This window comes from Melanerpes formicivorus, unplaced genomic scaffold (assembly GCF_026170545.1).
Source record: "Melanerpes formicivorus ecotype bairdi unplaced genomic scaffold, bMelFor1.0.p_v2 SCAF_20, whole genome shotgun sequence".
NCBI classification, from domain to species: Eukaryota; Metazoa; Chordata; class Aves; order Piciformes; family Picidae; genus Melanerpes; species Melanerpes formicivorus.
The window spans coordinates 9,752,479-9,770,940 of NW_027142372.1; the positions used below are offsets into that span (position 1 = coordinate 9,752,479).

Here is an 18,462-nt window from a genome sequence, read left to right on the forward strand (position 1 = left end):
ACATGGAACCTCCTGGGTTCCAGTTTGTGCCTGTTGCTTGGCCTCACTGACAAGAGTCTGGCCCCATCCTCTTGCCCCTTACCCTTTAGCTCTTGCTGAGCATTGAGCACCCTCTCAGGCTGCTCTTCTCCAGGCTAAACATCCCCAGGTCTCTCAGCCTTTCCTCCTCACACAGATGCTCCAGGCCCTCAGCATCTTTGTAGCCTCTGCTGGACTCTCTCCCATAGTTCCCTGTCTCCCTTGAACCCAGGAGCTCAGAACTGGCCACAGGCTTTCAGATGTAGCCTCACTGGGGCAGAGCAGAGTGGGAGGAGAACCCACCACAGGAGACCATTAGTTTTCTTGGCCATAAGGGCACACTGCTGGTTCATGGTGGACTTGTTCACCAGCACTGTCAGTTCCTTCTCACTCCTCTCTCCCATCTTGGCTAGGACCAGGAGTTTGGGGGTTGCACACAGAGCCAGCCCCACAGCACCAAATCCCTGATGCAAAGCAGCACCTACCTTGGGACCTCCCCAGCACCACCAATGGGCTTCCGGCAGCCCAGGATTTCTGCTCCCTGTTGCAGCAGTGTGAGCATTGCATGAGCTTGGAATCTTACTTTGGGCATGAGAACCAGCTGCAGGCTAATGCTCAGGCCTCCTGGTCCTGGGAACCTGCTCCTGTAGTGCCTGATGGTGCTGGGTTGCCCGGCTGCATTCCAGCCGCAGCCCTGCCGGGATCCTGCTTTTCCCCTTTAAGCCGCCTGTGCAGTTCCTGCTCACGTCAGCACCGGGGAAGAGCCGAGCAGGATTCCCGACTGGAAGCACAGCAGTGCCAGGCTGCATTCTGCTCCAGAGCTTTGCAGGAGGCTGCTTTAAAAATAGCAGCCTGGAGGAGTGGCTCCTCACTGGCCAGGCTCACAGCTCATCACTGTGGTCCCACTAGGATCAGGGTGCATGGTCCAGCCACCATCTCTGGTGACCAGCTGTGAGATAACCTTCTCTGGAGTGAGGAAGCTCCATTCCAGCCCTGTCTGGACATCATCCTGGCCAACACGTGCTGAGTGACCCTGCTTTGTCGGGGAGGTTGGACTGGATGATCTTCAGAGGTCTCTTCCAACCCCCACCAGACTGGGGTCCAGTGTGACCATAGCAAGGGGGCTCCTTGCCTGCACACCCCCTTGTGCCTCTGGGTTTTGTGCATCCATGCAGGGACTGGCCTTGCCTGTGTTCTGTTTGCTGAGGCTTTACCCACTCACAGCCTTTCTCCTGATGTGCTCCACATTGCTGCAAGGTGCTGGAGAAAAGCATTTAATGAGCAAAGGAACAGCTGCAGGAGCTGGTGGCACTCGATGCCATTGAGAAGAGATCTTCTTGCAGGTGCTCCCTTTAAATCTACTGCAAATTGGATTCTGAGTAAATTGTGGATTGAAATAAAACACATTTGCAGCTCTGTTAGCCTGGGAGCAGCCAGGGCCAGGGAAAGCAGCCCAGAGGCTTCCTGGGCTGGGCTCTTCTGCTGAGCATGGGAAGCAAAGCTGCTGGTAGAACAGCATGACCCATATCCACTGGGAGAAGCTCCTTCTCCCATTCTTCCTGTTCATGTTTCAGATCTTCTTAGAGTCTTTGCTTCTACCTGAGCAGGCAGCCTGAGGCTGGCATGCTGTCCACACCAGGACTTGTGTCAGCACTGGGAGCCATCAAGGGGTCATTGAATCATTTTGGTTGGAAAAGACTTCCAAGATCATCAAATCCAACCCTTAACCTAAGCACTGCTTGGTCACCACTAAACCATATCCTCAGCACCACATCTTCATGGGGGTCCCCAGGGATGGGGACTCCTCCACTGCCCTGGGCAGCCTGAGCCAAGCTTTGACAGCCCTCCCCTTTTTGGGGAAGAAATTGTTCCTCATGTCCAACCTAAACCTCCCCTGGGGCAACCTGAGGTTGGTTCCTCTTGTCCTATCACTTGTTCCTTGGGAGAAGAGACCAACCCCCACCTGATTCCAACTTCCTTTCAGGGAGTTGTAGCATTCTTTGCTCCAGGCTGAACAAGCCCAGTTCCCTCAGCTGCTCCTCACCAGACCTGTTCTCCAGACCCTTCACAGGCTTTGCTTCCCTCCTCTGGACATTCTCCATCTGCTTATTGTCCTTGGAGCAAGGGGCCCAAAACTGAACCCGTTATTTGAGGTGTGGCCTCCTCAGTGCTGAGTCCAGGGGGACAGTCAGACACTGGGCTCAGTGCTGCTCCTTATGCAACCAGTGCAGGAGGAGCAGCCGGCGACCTACTTCCCCCAAACGCTGAGAGAGGTCGGATTAAGCTGTGTGCCGCGGCAGGCAGGAGTCTCACTGCGGAGGGGCTGGTGCTGTGCTCTGCTGCTTCCACCCCGCAGCTCTCAGGGGGAAGGCTGAGCACAGCTCTGCACTGGAGGAGGAAATCCCTTTCCTGCAGGGCAGGAGGAGCCACCGAGGAGCAAGGTGCCACGGAGAACAGGGCTGGGTGGGATCCTCCAGCACCAGGGTCCCACAGAGTGCCAGGGCTGCTGCCTTCCTGCTGGCAGCGTGCAGGATCCAGAGTCCTCAGCTGCCTCCCCGCAGCGGGCGAGAGCGCGGCAGCCGCTCTCCCGTTTATTTTTATCCTGTTGATCACATGCTCTTGATGTGAAATGTTCTGTGGAGGAGGAAATTTCTGCCACTGCGGAATTGAGAAGAGTTTAGGGGCTTTTGGTTGAACTTGGTCATCAGTTTGGGCCAATCAGAGGCTCTTGCTGACAACTCGCAGCAGCTGGGTTGTATTAACAGATGTGTTTGTCTTCTGATTGTGGCTCCTTCCACACCTGCACATGGAGCAGCCCCTCTGCCACATACCCTCCTTACACTGCCTGCTGGCACTGGCCAAGGAGGGGCCTCCTTGAGTATCTGTCTGTGGCCCACTTCGTGTCATGGCTTGATGTGGAGAAGCCAATCCTGGCCGAGCTGGGTTTAACCAACCTGCTCTGAACCATAACTCAGAGCCTCGTGAGGAGGAGGAAGGTGCTGTGTGTGCTGGGCAAGTGTCCTGGTGCTTGGGGCGAGGATGTCTAGATGGCCACGTGGCTCCTGGACCTGCCCAGGCTAAATTGTTTTCCTACCATAAGCATGTTGAGTTAAATTTTATTTTAAGCCATTAAAAACTTCTCCACTTCCCTGTGATCTGATTTCATCTTGTAGCTCAGTTACGGCTGCCAGGGTAACCGAACGTGGCTCTGGAGAATTGGAGCAGGGCTCTCCTCCCTGCACAGACATGTTTCCAGGGGTGTGTTTGAAGAGGGGTGCCCCATGCTGGCTGGTTGAAAAGGTTCCCTGGGACAGGGATGTTATTTCTTCAGTGGGCAAGGTTCCAGGAGCACAGGGTTGGTGGAAATCATAGAATCCTGGAATGGTTTGGGTGGGAAGAGAGCTTTTAAGGCCATCTGGTCCAACCACCCTACAGTCAGCAGGGACATCTGCAACTAGAGCAGGCTGCTCAGTGCCACAAACAACCTGACCAGGAATGGTTCCAGAGATGGGGCATCTGCCACCTCTCTGGGCAACCTGGGCCAGTGGCTCACCACCCTCAGTGTCGAAAATTCTCTCTAGTCTAAATCTTCTTCTTGTGGTTTCAAAGCCTTCTCCTGTCACAAAAGGCCCTGATAAAAGGTCTGTCTGTCTCTTACCTGCTCTGGATGAGACCTTTGAAGCAGGAGAGCAGCAGAGGATGGCAGTTCTGTGCATGGGAAAAGGTTTTGGGAGCTGGCTGCTTGCTGCTGGTGGTACAAATCAAGTTGGAGCAGTGGAGACAATGAGAGGATCCCCACACGTTGCCGCACTCGTCTGCCAGAGACTTTGACTCTGCTGGCAGCTTGGTGAATGAAGGAGGAAACCTGTGTTGGGCCCAAAGACCAGTGATCAGGTTTAAACCATTCTGTCCCTTGGTGTTTTTTTCTGACCCACTGGACTTTGTACAAAGGCAGAGCCTTGTGCCAGTGACCCACATTGAGTTGGGCAACATCACAAATATGAGTGATTGAGCAGAGCCAGGTTGCAGGATTTGCCTTCCCCCAGGCTACTGGACCCTGCTCTGGCACAGGTGGTAGGGAAGAGACAGGGTGCAGCTGGTCCCTCAATCCATTCAAGTTCCATCTGTGTGATGCTATGAATCCTCTTGGGTCGCTCCATCTCCTCGCACAGTTTGGACTTCCAGATTTAGGATGCTGGAGCTGGGGCCTGGGCTTAGTGGATTTTCACAGAATCCCAGCATGCTGAGGGCTGGAAGGGACCTCTGTGGCCATCTAGTCTAACCCCCCTGCTAAAGCAGGGTCACCCACAGCAGGGTGCCCAGAATCACAATGTTCAGGCAGGCTTGGAACCTCTCCAGAGAAGAAGACTCCACAACCTTTCTGGGCAGCCTGCTCCAGGGCTCCAGCTACTTCTCCTCCCTGGCTGATGGGAATTGCAGCCTTGGTTTCTTGGAGAACGTTATCAGACCTTTACTTGTTTGCAGACTCGCTTGTATCATCCCTCTGACGCTCTCTGCAGATTCTCAAAACATCTTCAGCAAAATAACAAGCGTGTTTAGAGTCAAATGTTTGGCTAGAAGCGAGCTGGAATTCTTGGTGTCCGTAGCAGCAGCAGCCCACGTGGAAGCGCTCCAGTTCACAGCGTTCCTCTTCAGGGGGTGCTTGCTGTGATAAATAACCTTCTTGATTCCTGTCCTCTGGCAGTAACCCAGCGCCTAGCAGTCCCTGGTGGGGCTGATCCTGGCAGGACCTGGTGGCTGGGGGGACGTTGGACACAAAACTCCTTTCTCGTGTGTAGCTCGAAGTCGCAGGCAGGATTTCCTTTCTCCAAGACCGAATGCGGTGGGCTCGAGAGCAGCGTTTCCATTCACAGGGGAGCTTCTGAGCAGCTCATCTGTGTGTTGGTGGTGCAGCAAGGGGGGTTTAGTGCTCGAGTTTCTCAAGCAGCCTGATTCAAAGTGGCACTGGAGCATGAGATGGGAGGACAGGGAGCTGCTCACAACAGCGGTGTTTGAGAATCATTGGAGCTGTGGCTGCCAAGAGCACCCGACGGGAGCCCTGCAGCTATCCCAGTTACACACTCTGCTGGTGCTTAGAAAGGGATCTGAGCAAAGCTGGGTTGTCCACCCACTCACACCATCTCTTCCTTAGACTTCCTGGGGGGGAGTTAGGACAGCTGGGAGGTAGGAGACAGCTTGGGTCACTGGAGGTGCTGGGAGAGGCTGGGGTTTCTTCTCATCCTTGCCCACGTGTCATGCCAGCAGCAAGTACTGGCTCTGGCCTTTGTAGCTGGGTGATTTAGGAGACCCAACATCAGGCTGAGTTTTGGAGGCTGACAAGCTGGGCATGGGAGTTTATTCCCTTCTGTTCATTTGGGATGTTTTCAGAGGGGTGTAGGGGTAGATGTGGCTAAGTGGCAACTGGCTGACTGCGGGTTGGTGCTCTGTGCTAGGCTGGAAGCACCACTTTGGGAGGAGAGGGTCAACCCAGTGCTCCCTAGGCCTGCAGAGTCTTTGGTTTGATGAAGATGGGGGGGGTGAGATGGCAACATTTCCAAGCTGTCAGCCTCTATCTTGTTAGTACACTCTGTTGGTGCTTGTAGATGCCTCCAGTTCAGGCCATGCTGTGATGGTGTAAGGCTGCATATGCTCCTCAAAGCACCATGGCATGAAATGGAGACTCCTAGAAGTGAGATGGAAGGTACAGTACTGGCAGTGACCCCACCAAGGACCTGCTCCCTCTATCTTGTGCTAGTCTGTGATGGTGGGGGGAGAACTGGGAGAGGCTGTTTGAAGAGCTGGTGAGAAGCAGCAGTCTCAGTGGTGTGATCCTGGGTAGCTGCCTCAGGAACCAGTGCTTCCACCACAGGGCTGAGTCCTTCACTGTAGGCTTTTCAGTTTGAGACGAGACAACAGAGCTGGAGAGCACTTTGCTTAGAAATGGACATGGGGTTTGGCTGCAGTGCCCTTCACAGCCTGTGCTTCTGTGCTTGCAGAAAAGCAGGGTCCAGAGCGGAAGAGGATTAAGAAGGAGCCTGCCACCAGGAAGCCTGGCTTGCTCTTCGGCATGGGCCTCTCGGGCATCCGGGCAGGGTACCCGCTCTCCGAGCGCCAGCAAGTTGCTCTCCTTATGCAGATGACAGCAGAAGAGTCTGCAAACAGCCCAGGTGAGATCCAGAGGGTGGTTTGGCTTGGGGCTTTGGGCAGAGCTTGCAGCAAGAGTTTTGCAATTGCCCTGTCCCTGGGCTCTCCAGGTGGTTCAGGTGCTCCTCACCAGCAGCAGAGAGGAGCTGCCCGGGGCGGGGAGCGGGGTGTGCTGCTCCCAGGGGTCTCCTCTCAGCACCAAGGGTGGGATGCTGGAGCAGGGCAGCAGGATGTAGATGCCATCAGGGTTCACATGTGGCTGTGGCCACCCTTCCTTCTTCCAGCAGAAGATGTTCCATGAGCCCAATCAAGGCCACCACTGAGCCTTGGTTCCAGCAGAGCCTCCCCCACATCAAGAGCTTCATGTTTTCAGGCTCAGTAGGAGAATATTGTGACTAAAGTTGCAATATCCTTCTCCATGGGTTTTTTAATGTGTCTTCATGTGGAGAGGGAGAAGACATGTAAGCACTGCAGCTGCAGCCTGAGATGTGGAGCAGCTGGAGCACGTTCACCACGGATTTTGTATTTTGGTCATCTTTAGCTATTGAATCCGTGACCCTCCCCCGCCCCCCCGGGGCTTTTAGAGGCCCTGCTATCTGTGTGCTCACATCTGCATCCTGCACTCCAACACTGAAGCTTTTAGCCATGCACTCTGTTGTTGTTAGCACCAAGCTAGTTGCTTGTGGTGCTGTTCCATGAGGAATAAAACAAAGGCAGAAAGCTGTGTCATCTTCACAGCACTCAGCTGTCCTTCCAGGAATTGTGTCAGCTCCTCCCAGGGCTGTCAGACCTCACATGGACTTGATAAAAGGCCACCTCCCCTAGGAACTGAGGGGTTAGGGTAAAGAGCTGCATTGTCTGCTGTGAAATCATGGAACTGCCCTCGGTCTTTGCAAGCACTGCAGTTGTGTCATAGAATCACAGAATGCAGGGGTTGGAAGGGGCCTCAGGAGATGATCTAGTCCAACTTCTCTGCTGAAGATCAGGTGAACCTACTAGATCAGGATCACATCCAGGCAGGTTTTGAAAGTCTCTAGAGGAGACTACAAAACCTCTCTGGGCAACTTGGTCCAGTGCTCTGTCACCATCAAAGAAGTTTCTCCTTAAGTTGAAGTGAAACCTTCTGTGCCTGCAGCAGGCTTTGGCAGCCTGCAGTTAATATCTGCATTGTACACACACAGGCTTTCCTCTCTGCTCTTCAGAGGCTCTGCTGCCCGCCTTGTGGTGAGACTTCTGGGGAGAAGTGAGACGAAATGCGTTCCAAGAGCTCCCTCTAAGGGTTTAGTGCTTCCTTTGAATCCACAGTTCTTGATTCTGTTTCCTTCACACAGTTGACACAACACCAAAGCATCCCTCTCAGTCTACAGTTTGTCAGAAGGGAACTCCTAACTCTGCCTCCAAAACCAAAGATAAAGTAAATAAGAGAAACGAGCGAGGAGAGACTCGGCTGCATCGAGCTGCCATCCGAGGAGATGCCCGGCGCATCAAGGAGCTCATCATCGAGGGTGCAGATGTCAATGTGAAGGACTTTGCAGGTAACCAGCCCCTGGCATGGTGGGCAGCCCATGATGCCAACCTTTCCCCACCTGGTTGTGTATTTCACCCCCAAGAGCAGGCCCACCAGCAAAAGCAGTGGCTTGGTAACATGGGTTTGGTACCTGTGAAGGTGATACTAACAAAACCCAGGGGTTGTTGCCCTGCAGGGAGGAAAAGTGTGGCTGTCCTTTAGAAAAAAGCCCAAAACTGCTACAGATTTTTCAAATCTCTAAAAAGCATCAATTCCCTTGTTGGAGCTTGGAAGCTAAATCCCAGATTGTCCTCTCTACCCTGGATATGCTTTCATCTAGGGTGGTGATGCTGGGCTGGGCTTGATCTGTGGGGATCCTGGAGCTGCCATGGCTCCACACTCTGACACCATGACCAGCTCCCTCTGCTGTGTTTTCTTGTGCCCTTCCACATGGATGCCTGCTTGGAAGCGTGGAGGGGGTTTGCAAAGGCAGGTGGGGACAGGTTTTTGCTTCAAATAGAAGAAATGACCTGCACAAAACTACTGCACAGAGTGGGTTTGTAAAGCCTTTGCTCCAGACTTAGATGTCTGATGCCTACAGAGTTCTGGGATTTAAGTACCACACATGGGGGTGCTGCTGATGCTGCCAATGTGAAGGTCAAGGTTAGGCTGCCAGCTGTGCCAGGCAGGTGTCTGGATTAGAAGAGATACTGACCATCAGCTGAGGGACACCACCACCTCTGTCTCAGTAGTGCTGCCAAGCTTCTGTGTCTGGTGGAAGGAATGAGGAGCGAGGAGCCTGGATGTAGGGCTGTGGCTGCAACCAAGCCTGAGATGGGGACAGCCCTAAGATGGTGGCTGTGGGATGGATGGCCAAGAGTGCTGTGATGGGGCTGAATCAGCACGAGGCAGCCTCTCCTCCAGCACATCCAAGAGCTTGACTTTGCTCATTGCTGTCCCTCTCACACAATCTTTGGGCTATAAATAGCTAAAGCACGTTCCTCCTCCTGCGTGATTAATAGCAGTGCAAGTCCGAGCCCTGGGTTGTGATTAATTCTGGTCACAGCTGCCCCTTTCCAGTGCTCCCAGTGAAGGTAAAGGAGTAAGCTCTCACGGTGCTATCAGCACACGTGCTGGGAAACTTCAAAACAGCTCCTGCTCCCAAGCAGCCTGTTTGAACACAATCAAACATTGCACTGCCTGCCCTTCCAAGGTTTGTTTGAGAAATGGAGGCACCGTTACTGGGAAACCTTCTGGTTGGTTCCTCCTGAAGCCTGGGGCCTGGTGTTGCTGCTTGCTTTGGAGAGCAGACAGAAAATATTCGTGAGGTCTGTGCAGGGGCTGCTTCAGAGCCACATCTGCAGCTCACAGCTCAGTCCTGGTCTGGGAGCAGTGTGTCCCTTAGAGGAGCTGGAAGGGCAAGGCATTTGGGACTTGGTTTCCACTTTGCCTTTCCATTTCCCGGGGCTGTGTCCAGTGTGGCAGATGATCTCCCAGTGGCACATTGCATGACCAGAAAGGATCATAGAATCCCAGCATGGTAGGGGTTGGAAGGGACCTCTGGTGATCATCTAGTCCAAACCCCTGCTAAAGCAGGGTCACCCACAGCAGGTTGTCCAGATCACAGTGTCCAGGCAGGTTTGGAATCTCCAGAGAAGGAGACTCCACAACCTCTCTGGGCAGCCTGCTCCAGGGTTGCAGCTCCCTCACAGCAAAGAGGTTTCTTCTTCTGTTCACATGGAACCTCCTGGGTTCCAGTTTGTTGCCCCTTGTCCTATTGCTGGCCACCACTGAAAGAGCCCAGCCCCATTCTCTTGTGCCCCATCCTTTAGCTCTTGCTGAGCATTAATATCCCCCTCAGGCTGTTCTTTTCCAGGCTAAACAGCACCTGCAATACTCCAGAGGTGGCCTCACCAGTGCAGAATAGAGGGGGAGCAGAATCTCCTTTGACCTGCTGGCCACACTCTTCCTCATGCCCCCCAGGAGACCATTAGCCTTCTTGGCCATGAAGGCACATTGCTGGCTTGTGGGCAACTTGTTGTCCACCAACACTCCTGGGTCCTTCTCCACAGAAGCAGGATCATTTTATCTACTACCTGGTTGGAGCAGCAGGGCAGAGCTGCAGGTTTCTTCCTGCTGTGCCACAGGGAATCAGGCAGACAAAACTATTGCAGCCATAAGAGCCCCAGCCTCCTTGACTCACCTGCAGCCTCTGTAGATGGAGGTTTCCTCTCACTGTCTCTAACCTCCCTGAAAGTGCTAGCCATGTCCTGAGTGTCCCTTTGCTTGCAGGCTGGACGGCGTTGCACGAGGCGTGCAACCGCGGCTACTACGATGTGGCAAAGCAGTTGCTGGCTGCCGGTGCCGAAGTCAACACGAAGGGGTTGGATGACGACACCCCGCTGCATGATGCAGCCAACAATGGGCACTTCAAGGTTGGTTCTTGCTGCCCTTCATAGCTCTGTCTTTAGTGATCTCTTTTGGTGCTGATTCAAGCAGCCAACTCTGCAGACATGGGGATCGTGGTTAATTTCTTCTCATCTGATAGCCGTGCAGCAGGCAAAAATTATCATGCCCCAGTGCTGAGTGTTTTACTTGGTGTTCCCATGTGCAGGGGACAGTTCTTTCTTCTTCTGGACTTAGAGAGGGAGCATGGTCATTTGTCTTCTTCTGCTCCCTTCTTTTCTGCCCAGGCTGGTTCATGTTGCTCATTTTCGTCTCCTTATCAGTGACTGTTAGTACTGTAAGGTGTGTCCGGCTTGAGGACATCCCCCTGTTAGTTACGTATGAAAGCTGTCCAAAAGGCCTGGAATGGAAGCACCATGAGCACATTTAAGTCTCAATTTCTCTTTTCAGGTGGTGAAATTGTTGTTACATTATGGAGGGAACCCTCATCAAAGCAACAGGAAGGGCGAGACTCCTCTAAAAGTAGCTAATTCTCCCACCATGGTGAATCTGCTCCTGGGAAAGACCACATACCCCTCCAGCGAGGAGAGCTCCACAGGTGAGATTGACCTTTATATGAACATGGGAGTGATGCTTGTGGCCTGCAGCTGTCTGTTAATACAGAGACCTTAAGAGGACAGTGAAGTTAGACTCTTGTCAGGATATCTGCACGCTGCTGCCACGGTCAGGAGTCCATCCGTAGCTGTAACCCAAATTCAGACAACATAACTGCCAGCCTGTAGCTCCGGGAGCTCTAGCTGTTTGCCCTGGAAGCCTACGCTGAGATCACTTGCCTGGTGCAGTCAAGATGTAGGATTGGAAGCCAATCACAGGTAAATGGATGTTCTACCTTTAAACTGTGGGTGATGGTCCAGCTTGTGTGGAGAGAGGAGGAGGTTTGTGTGCACCTTGTGTGTTCCCATCCCTCCTCCGGTTGGAGGGCACGGGCTCGGCTGTGCCGGTGTTGATGTTTCAGGTTGTGTCACACAGTTGTCACCGCTGTAGGGAATGCTGCAGTTTTAATTAGTGCTAATTAGACTTTTTATGGGGAGTTTGATTTATGCTGTGGGCAGCCATAACCCTCTTAAGAAGGTCTTTTGATGCACCCAGGATGCTGTGTTAAGGAACACCCTGTGCAGGTTTGAGACTGGGCAGCTGTTCCTTCCCAAAAGATCTCCCAAGTAGCTTTTTGAGCTCTCAACTGCAAGTTTAACAAGGGCTGGGTGAGGCAAAGGGGTGGGAAGGTCTTTCCCAGGGGTTCATGTCTGCGGCAGATTAACGATGTTCCCTCTCCAAAGCTCCTCGCAGCGCTTAACACCTTGTTCTTCTCTCTCTGCAGAGACCTCAGAAGAGGAGGACGCCCCTTCCTTCGCTCCCTCCAGCTCTGTTGATGGCAATAACACAGACTCAGAGTTTGAGAAGGGTTTGAAGCACAAGCCCAAGGCCCAGGAGCCCCCCAAAACCATCACCCCGGTGAAGGACGAGTATGAATTTGATGAGGACGATGAGCAGGACCGGGTCCCACCGGTCGATGACAAACATTTGCTGAAAAAGGATTACAGAAAAGAGACTAAAGCAAACAGTTTCATTTCCATACCCAAAATGGAAGTGAAAACTTATACTAAAAATAACACAATTACACCAAAGAAAGCTGCCCACCGCATCCTGTCGGACAGCTCAGACGAGGAGGAGACCAGCGTTGCTGTGGGGACAGGGGAGAAGCTACGGCTTTCGACCCACTCGATCCTGCCCAGCAGCAAGATTCGGGAGCCTCCCAGCACAAAACCACCCAAGGAGAAAAGCAAAGTGAAAAAGAAGCGGAAGAAGGAGACAAAAAGCAAAGAGGTTCGGTTTGGCAAAAAAAATGACAAATTTTGTTCCTCTGAATCAGAGAGTGAAAACGTGGAGAGTGAGGAGGATGACAGAGACTCTCTTCAGAGCTCTAGCTGTGTAAAGGACTCCAGGCTAGTGCTAAAGGAATCCTCCTTGTTTAACTCTCTGTCTGCCTCATCGACCTCTTCTCATGGGAGTTTAGCATCCCAGAAACATAATCCTAACCTTACAGAACAGCACTCCAAGCACTGGAGGACGGACAATTGGAAAACCATATCTTCTCCAGCTTGGTCAGATGTCAGTTCCTTGTCGGACTCCACCAGGACGAGGCTGACGAGCGAGTCGGACTACTCATCCGAGGACTCGAGCTTAGAGTCGCTAAAGCCAGTCAGGAAGAAACCAGAGCACAAAAAGAAAAACACCTCCCACAACACTGTTTCTGAGAAAAAGAATTCATTCCATAGCAATGTGGATGGAGCAATCCCAAAGCTAGACAAGGAGGGGAAGGTTGTGAAAAAGCATAAAACAAAACACAAACATAAAAACAAGGAGAAGGGGCAGTGTCCCATCAGCCAAGACATTAAAATCATCAAAACATTTTCTTTTGAGTTTGAGGACTCTAAGCAAAAGCCTGAGAAAGGCTTGTTAGTAGAGACAGAAAATCCAGTCGAGAACAAGCTGAAAGTGCTAAAGCACGAGCGAGAACATGGTAAGAAAGAGGAGAAGCTCCCCAAGGCGAAGGGGGAGGAGAAGGAGTGGTTGTTTAAAGATGAGACTGGAAAATCCTCGAAAGAGGAGAAATCACTAAGAAAAGTCAAAGATGGTAGTAAAGACATGAGCAAATCCTTCAGAGAAGGATTGAGTAAATCAGAAAAAGAGAAACCTTCAAAGGAGAAGTCTCCCAAAGAGGAGAAGCCGAGAATACACAAGGAGGAGAGAAAGAAGAAGTCAAAGGACAAGCAGTCGAAATCTGAGAAGAAGAATGAGCTGAAGGAGGAGAAGGTTTCTAAATTGGAGAAAGAAAAATCCTTCAAGGAGGAGAAAGAGAAATGCAAAAAGGAAAAACTCTACAGGGATGAGTCTGGGTTTGATGAGTTCAACAACAAAACCCAATTTCCCGAAAGCGAGGACACAAAGTTCAGCCTTTCAGATGATCAGCAAGAGAGGTGGTTTTCAGACCTGTCTTCTGATTCATCCTTTGATTTCAAAGGAGAAGACAGCTGGGATTCTCCAGTAACGGATTTCAGGGAGATTAAAAATGACACCGTGGCAAAACTAATCATAGAACCGGTGAAAGAGGAAATTAAAGACAAGAAAAAGGACAATAAAATGAAAGAGAAGAAGGAATACACCGAGAAACGCAACGAAAAGGACACTTTCTTAAAGAAGAAAGAGAGGGACTACGTGGACAAAAGCTCTGAGAAGAAAAAGGACCAAACAGACAGACACAAAGTCACTCCTAGTTATTTGCCTGAAAAGGACAAGAAGAGGAAGGATTCTGCAGAGGGCGTCAAAGAGAGGAAAGAAAAAGACAGCGGTGAATCGAACAAGGACAGAAAAGATTCCTCCGATGGCTCTAAAGATCGGAAAGATACCAAAACGAAGCAGGAGGAGCCCTATCGAGATGACTTCAAGGAATACGGCTGCGAAACTTTCTTCAAGGAAAAGGCAGACCCTGAATTCAGTGGTAAAACTCTGGAGAGTTGGGAGAGGCACCACTCTGGGAAGGAAAAGGAGAAGAAAGATGCTCCCGAGAAAGAAAAAAAAGAAAAGGTGAAGCCAGAAAAATACAAAGAAAAATCCAAAGAAGGCGACAAGGAGAAAAATGAAAAAGCTGCCCCTGAGAAAATCCTGAAAGACAAAGAGCTGGAGAAGAGTTTCAAAGAGAAAAAGGAAACGAAGGAGAAGTACAAAGACCTGCACAGCAAAGACAAGGAAAGGAAGAGCTCCTTCGACCAGGTTAAGGAGAAGAAGGATAAAAACTTCTCCACGGATCGAGAGGACTTCTCCGAGAAAAAAGAGGAGAAGAAGGGCAAGGAGAAGAGCTGGTACAGCATCGCAGACATCTTCACCGACGAGAGCGAGGACGAGCGGGATGACTACAGCCTGACGGGGTTCAAGGTCGGCGACTCAGCTGCAAGCGAGGGGCATCGTCTGGACAGTCTGCAGGAGAAGGACGAGGGGGTGGCTGCTGAGAAGGAGGTGTACCCCGACAAGCACCGCAAGTACTCTTCTGACCGTCAGCATTCCGGAGAGAAGCAGAAAGAGAAGGATTCCAAGGAGAAGAAGAAGGACAAAGGAACATCAGAAGGGGGGAAAGAGAAGAAGGACAAGAGCTCCGTTGAAAAACACAAAGAGAAGAAAGATAAAGACTCTGCCGAGAAGTACAAGGACAGGAAAGACAGAACGTCCATAGATTCCACGCAAGAGAAGAAGAACAAGCAAAAGCTCCCAGAAAAGGTGGAGAAGAAACATGCCAGCGATGACAAGGTGAAAAGCAAACACAAGGAGAAGCCAGAGAAAGAGCATTCCAAGGAGAAGAAGTCATCGAAAGGAGGAGAGTCAGAGAAGAGCCTGCTGGAGAAACTGGAGGAGGAGGCTCTGAATGACTACCGAGATGACTCCAATGACAAGATCAGCGAGATCTCTTCTGACAGCTTCACAGACAGAGGACAAGATCCAGGACTGTCCAGCCTCTTTGAGTCTTCTAACCTTTCTCTTGCTGATGCCACTGAAGAGAAGTTCAAGGACTCTCTGCCTTTACCCTGCTTGCAGGACAAACTGAAGGAGAAGGAGCGACACAGGCATTCCTCATCTTCATCAAAGAAAAGTCACGAGAAGGAAAAAGCAAAGAAGGAGAAGACAGAGAAAAAGGAAAAAACAGAAGACTTCAAAGACTCCAGCAGCAGAAAGGATTCCACTCACTACGAGAAGGATTTCTCTGTGGATGGGGAAGCTTTTAGTGCTTCCTACAACATGAAGGCAGAGGCTGATGAGGAGCCAGAGAAAGGCATTGATTACTTATTTTCTGAAAAGAAAGATAAAAATGATTCTGAGAGGGAGTTATCAAAGAAGGCGGAAAAAGAAAAGAATTACAGTTCCAGCACCATCAGCACAGCTAAAGAGAAGAAGAAGCGAGATAAACACAAGGAAAAATGGAAGGAGGAAAAGGAAAAGCATCGGGACAAACATGCAGATGGCTTCTTTAAACACCACAAAGATGAGCCAAAGTCAGCGCTTAAAGACAAGGACAGCCCTCAAGTTACCACCTTCAAAGACAAATCAAAGGAGGACAACCTCAAATTTGGTGAGACCAAGCTGAAGGAGAAGCTGAAGGAGAACCAAGAGAAGGACAAATCGGAGTCAATCAAAATAAGCAATGGGAATGAGAAAATAACCCTTTCCAAAGACAGCGGCAAGAAAGATGCCCGGCCGAGGGAGAAGCTTCTGGGAGATGGTGACCTGATGATGACCAGCTTTGAGAGGATGCTGAGCCAGAAAGACCTGGAAATCGAGGAGCGCCACAAAAGGCACAAAGAGAGAATGAAACAAATGGAGAAAATGAGGCACAGGTCCGGAGACCCCAAGTTAAAGGACAAACTCAAGAGCTCAGAGGACATGCGCAAGAGGAGCCTGGATCTGGCAACGAAGAAGCCACTGGCGCTGGACACTCAGCTCAAGGACAAGAAGCTGAAAGAGTTGGGTCCACTGACTCCCATGCTGTCACCAGAAAACAAGGCACAGCCCGCTGTCGGGACAGACTCCAAGGACTGGATAACAGGTCCTCAGCTGAAGGAGATCCTCCCGGCGTCTCCTAGGCCAGATCAGAACCGGCCGACGGGAGTCCCGACGCCGGCGTCGGTCGTCTCTTGTCCAAGCTACGAGGAGGTGATGCAGACGCCCAGGACTCCCTCCTGCAGCAACGAGGACTACACAGACCTGATGTTTGAGTGCGCAGACTCCCAGCATTCGCTGCCCATCTCCACCATGTCTATGAATGCCTGTTCTCCATCCTTCTTCGATAGGTACGCCAACGTCTCTGGCGGGCTCCCCGAGAACCCCAGTCAGACCCCGACTCGTACCATCCCCTCCACCAACCTCTACCGCTCCATCTCAGTTGATATCAGAAGGGCACCTGAAGAAGAGTTCAGCGTCGGAGATAAATTCTTCAGGCAGCAGAGCGTCCCGGCCACGTCAAATTATGACTCTCCGGTGCAGCATTTAATGGAGGAGAAAGTTCCCCTTCCTTCTGTCCCTGCTGAGAAGTTCCAGTGTCTGTCTCCTGGGTACTACTCACCAGATTATGGAGTTTCATCACCCAAAGTGGAGGCTTTGCACTGTGCTCCAGGAGCTGTCAGTGGGGTCGCCCAGTCACCTGAAAGTGTCTTTTCTGGTTTACAAGCCAAATCCTCCCCCTCACACAGAGATGAACTGCTGGCTCCATCAGTAGAAAGTGCTCTTCCCCCCGACCTCGGCATGCCCTTGGACACCACGGAAGAGCAGCAAGCCACCGCCTCCATCATGCCACCAGAACCCACGTACTTGCCACCAATTGAAGAAAACCATTTCAGTTCAGCTATGCCTGAGCAAAACAACATAGACTGGGACAACCCTCCCAGAAACCCTGACACCGCCATTCCTCCCAGCCTGATGGGCAACCCAGCAGAGCACTCTGTCAGCTGGTCCATGGGCTCAGAGCTTCTGATGAAGTCACCCCAGAGGTTTTCTGAGTCCCCTAAACCTCCTCTCTGCTCCCTAGAGCCGATTCATCCCACGCCAGTCGCCTTCATCCCCACAGATACTTCCTACCCCGTGTCTCCCATATCATACCCTCTGTCAGTGTCCGAGCCGGGGCTCGATGAAGTCAAGGAGGACGCTGAGGAAGCAGTTCCAGCAGAAATAGCAAATGCTGAGGAGCAGGCTTCATACATGTCCCCTACTAGGTTAGACACATTCTTCAATAACTGCAAGCCTCTTCCAGAAGAAGCACCTGAGATACCTCCAGAGCCCCCCTGTATGCCAGCAGAACCTCAGGCAGAAGTTGTCACCGCACCAGAAAACAGCTATTTGGAAAACAACAGCAACAGCAACGCTGCGCCTGCAAATACAGAGGAGGCCGTAACGTGGCCTGACCCCTTCACCAATACAGAGGATGACTTGGACCTCGGCCCCTTCTCGCTCCCAGAGCTGCCTCTCCAGCCCAAGGATGTTCCAGAGACAGAGGTGACCGAGGCCGAAGTGGTAGAAGAAAGCCCAGCAGCAGCTTCAGAAACAAGTGGTGGAATCATCAAGGCGACCACGGCCATAGTGGTGTCCGGGGAGCCCGAGGAGCCGCCAGCCAGCCAGGCAGCTGCTGTCCTGCCTGTGGAGACAGAGCCACAGGCAGAGGAGGAGAAACCAGAAGCAGCTGCTCAAGAGGCCACCTCAGAAGCACTGAATGTAGCTGAGGAGGAAGGAGGAGAGGACTCAGAAACGCAGGTTTTCCAGCAGACCCCAGCTGAGTCAGCTCAGGCAGAGAGCAAAGAGGTGGAGGCCGTGAACGAAGACCTGTCATCTTCTGGTGGGGTGGCAGAGAGCAGCTCCCAGCCCTGTCCTCCACCCGCGGCCAGCACTGAGAGCAGCATCTCACAGGAAGGAGCTGCAGCACGTGGTGGGAGCCAAGTCCCTTCCTCCCAGGCAGATGCACCTCCAGCCAACACTCAAGCCGAAGCCGCAGAGCCAGTACAGAAACCAGTAGCAGAAGCTCCCAAGCCACCCAAAATAGAGGAGATTCCTCAGCGGATTACCAGGAACCGGGCTCAGATGCTCGCCAACCAAAACAAGCAGAACGCCGCCGCCTCCGAGAAGGAATTTCCTCCCGTCCCGGCGCCCGCCACCCGTGCCAAAGGCCGCATCACGGAGGAGGACGATTCCCAGGCCCAGCACCCGCGCAAGCGCCGCTTCCAGCGCTCCAACCAGCAGCTGCAGCAGCAGATCAACACTTCCACCCAGCAGACGAGGGAGATGATACAGCAGACACTGGCAGCTATCGTAGACGCCATCAAACTGGATGACATCGAACCTTACCACAGCGACAGGTCCAACCCCTACTTTGAGTACCTCCAGATCAGGAAGAAGATCGAAGAGAAGCGGAAAATCCTCTGCTACATCACCCCCCAAGCTCCCCAGTGCTACGCTGAGTACGTCACCTACACAGGCTCCTACCTGTTGGATGGCAAACCCCTGAGCAAGCTCCACATCCCGGTGGTGAGTCACCTTCGTCCTTTGAACAACAGCACCAGGGCCTGTGCCCTCCCTTGCTGCTCCAAGCCCAGCCAGATTGTCTTCCTGTACACCACCAGCACCCTTGCAGTGCTGGTGGCTTTATCCTCCTCTTAGAACACGCTCATGATGACAAACTTAAGCCTGAGTAAGTGGGTGGTGGCTGTGTGGTAAATGTGTCCTCTGACCCATTTGGAATAGGCTGCCCAGGAAGGTGGTGGAGTCACCGTCCCTGGAGGTGTTCGAAAATGTGT

General features: G+C 52.1%; 1 protein-coding gene across 8 annotated transcripts in view; it reads left to right on the plus strand.

The window, feature by feature from the left end:
• Positions 1-18,462, plus strand: part of ANKRD11 (ankyrin repeat domain containing 11) — a 172,214-nt gene that overhangs the window by 149,473 nt on the left and 4,279 nt on the right. For all 8 annotated transcript variants that reach the window (XM_068150737.1, XM_068150743.1, XM_068150741.1 and 5 more), the window contains 5 exons: positions 6,015-6,185; positions 7,494-7,697; positions 9,962-10,104; positions 10,526-10,673; positions 11,454-18,193. In XM_068150737.1, the coding sequence (XP_068006838.1) occupies positions 6,015-6,185; positions 7,494-7,697; positions 9,962-10,104; positions 10,526-10,673; positions 11,454-18,193 (7,406 nt within the window). The remainder of the gene's footprint in view (positions 1-6,014; positions 6,186-7,493; positions 7,698-9,961; positions 10,105-10,525; positions 10,674-11,453; positions 18,194-18,462) is intronic.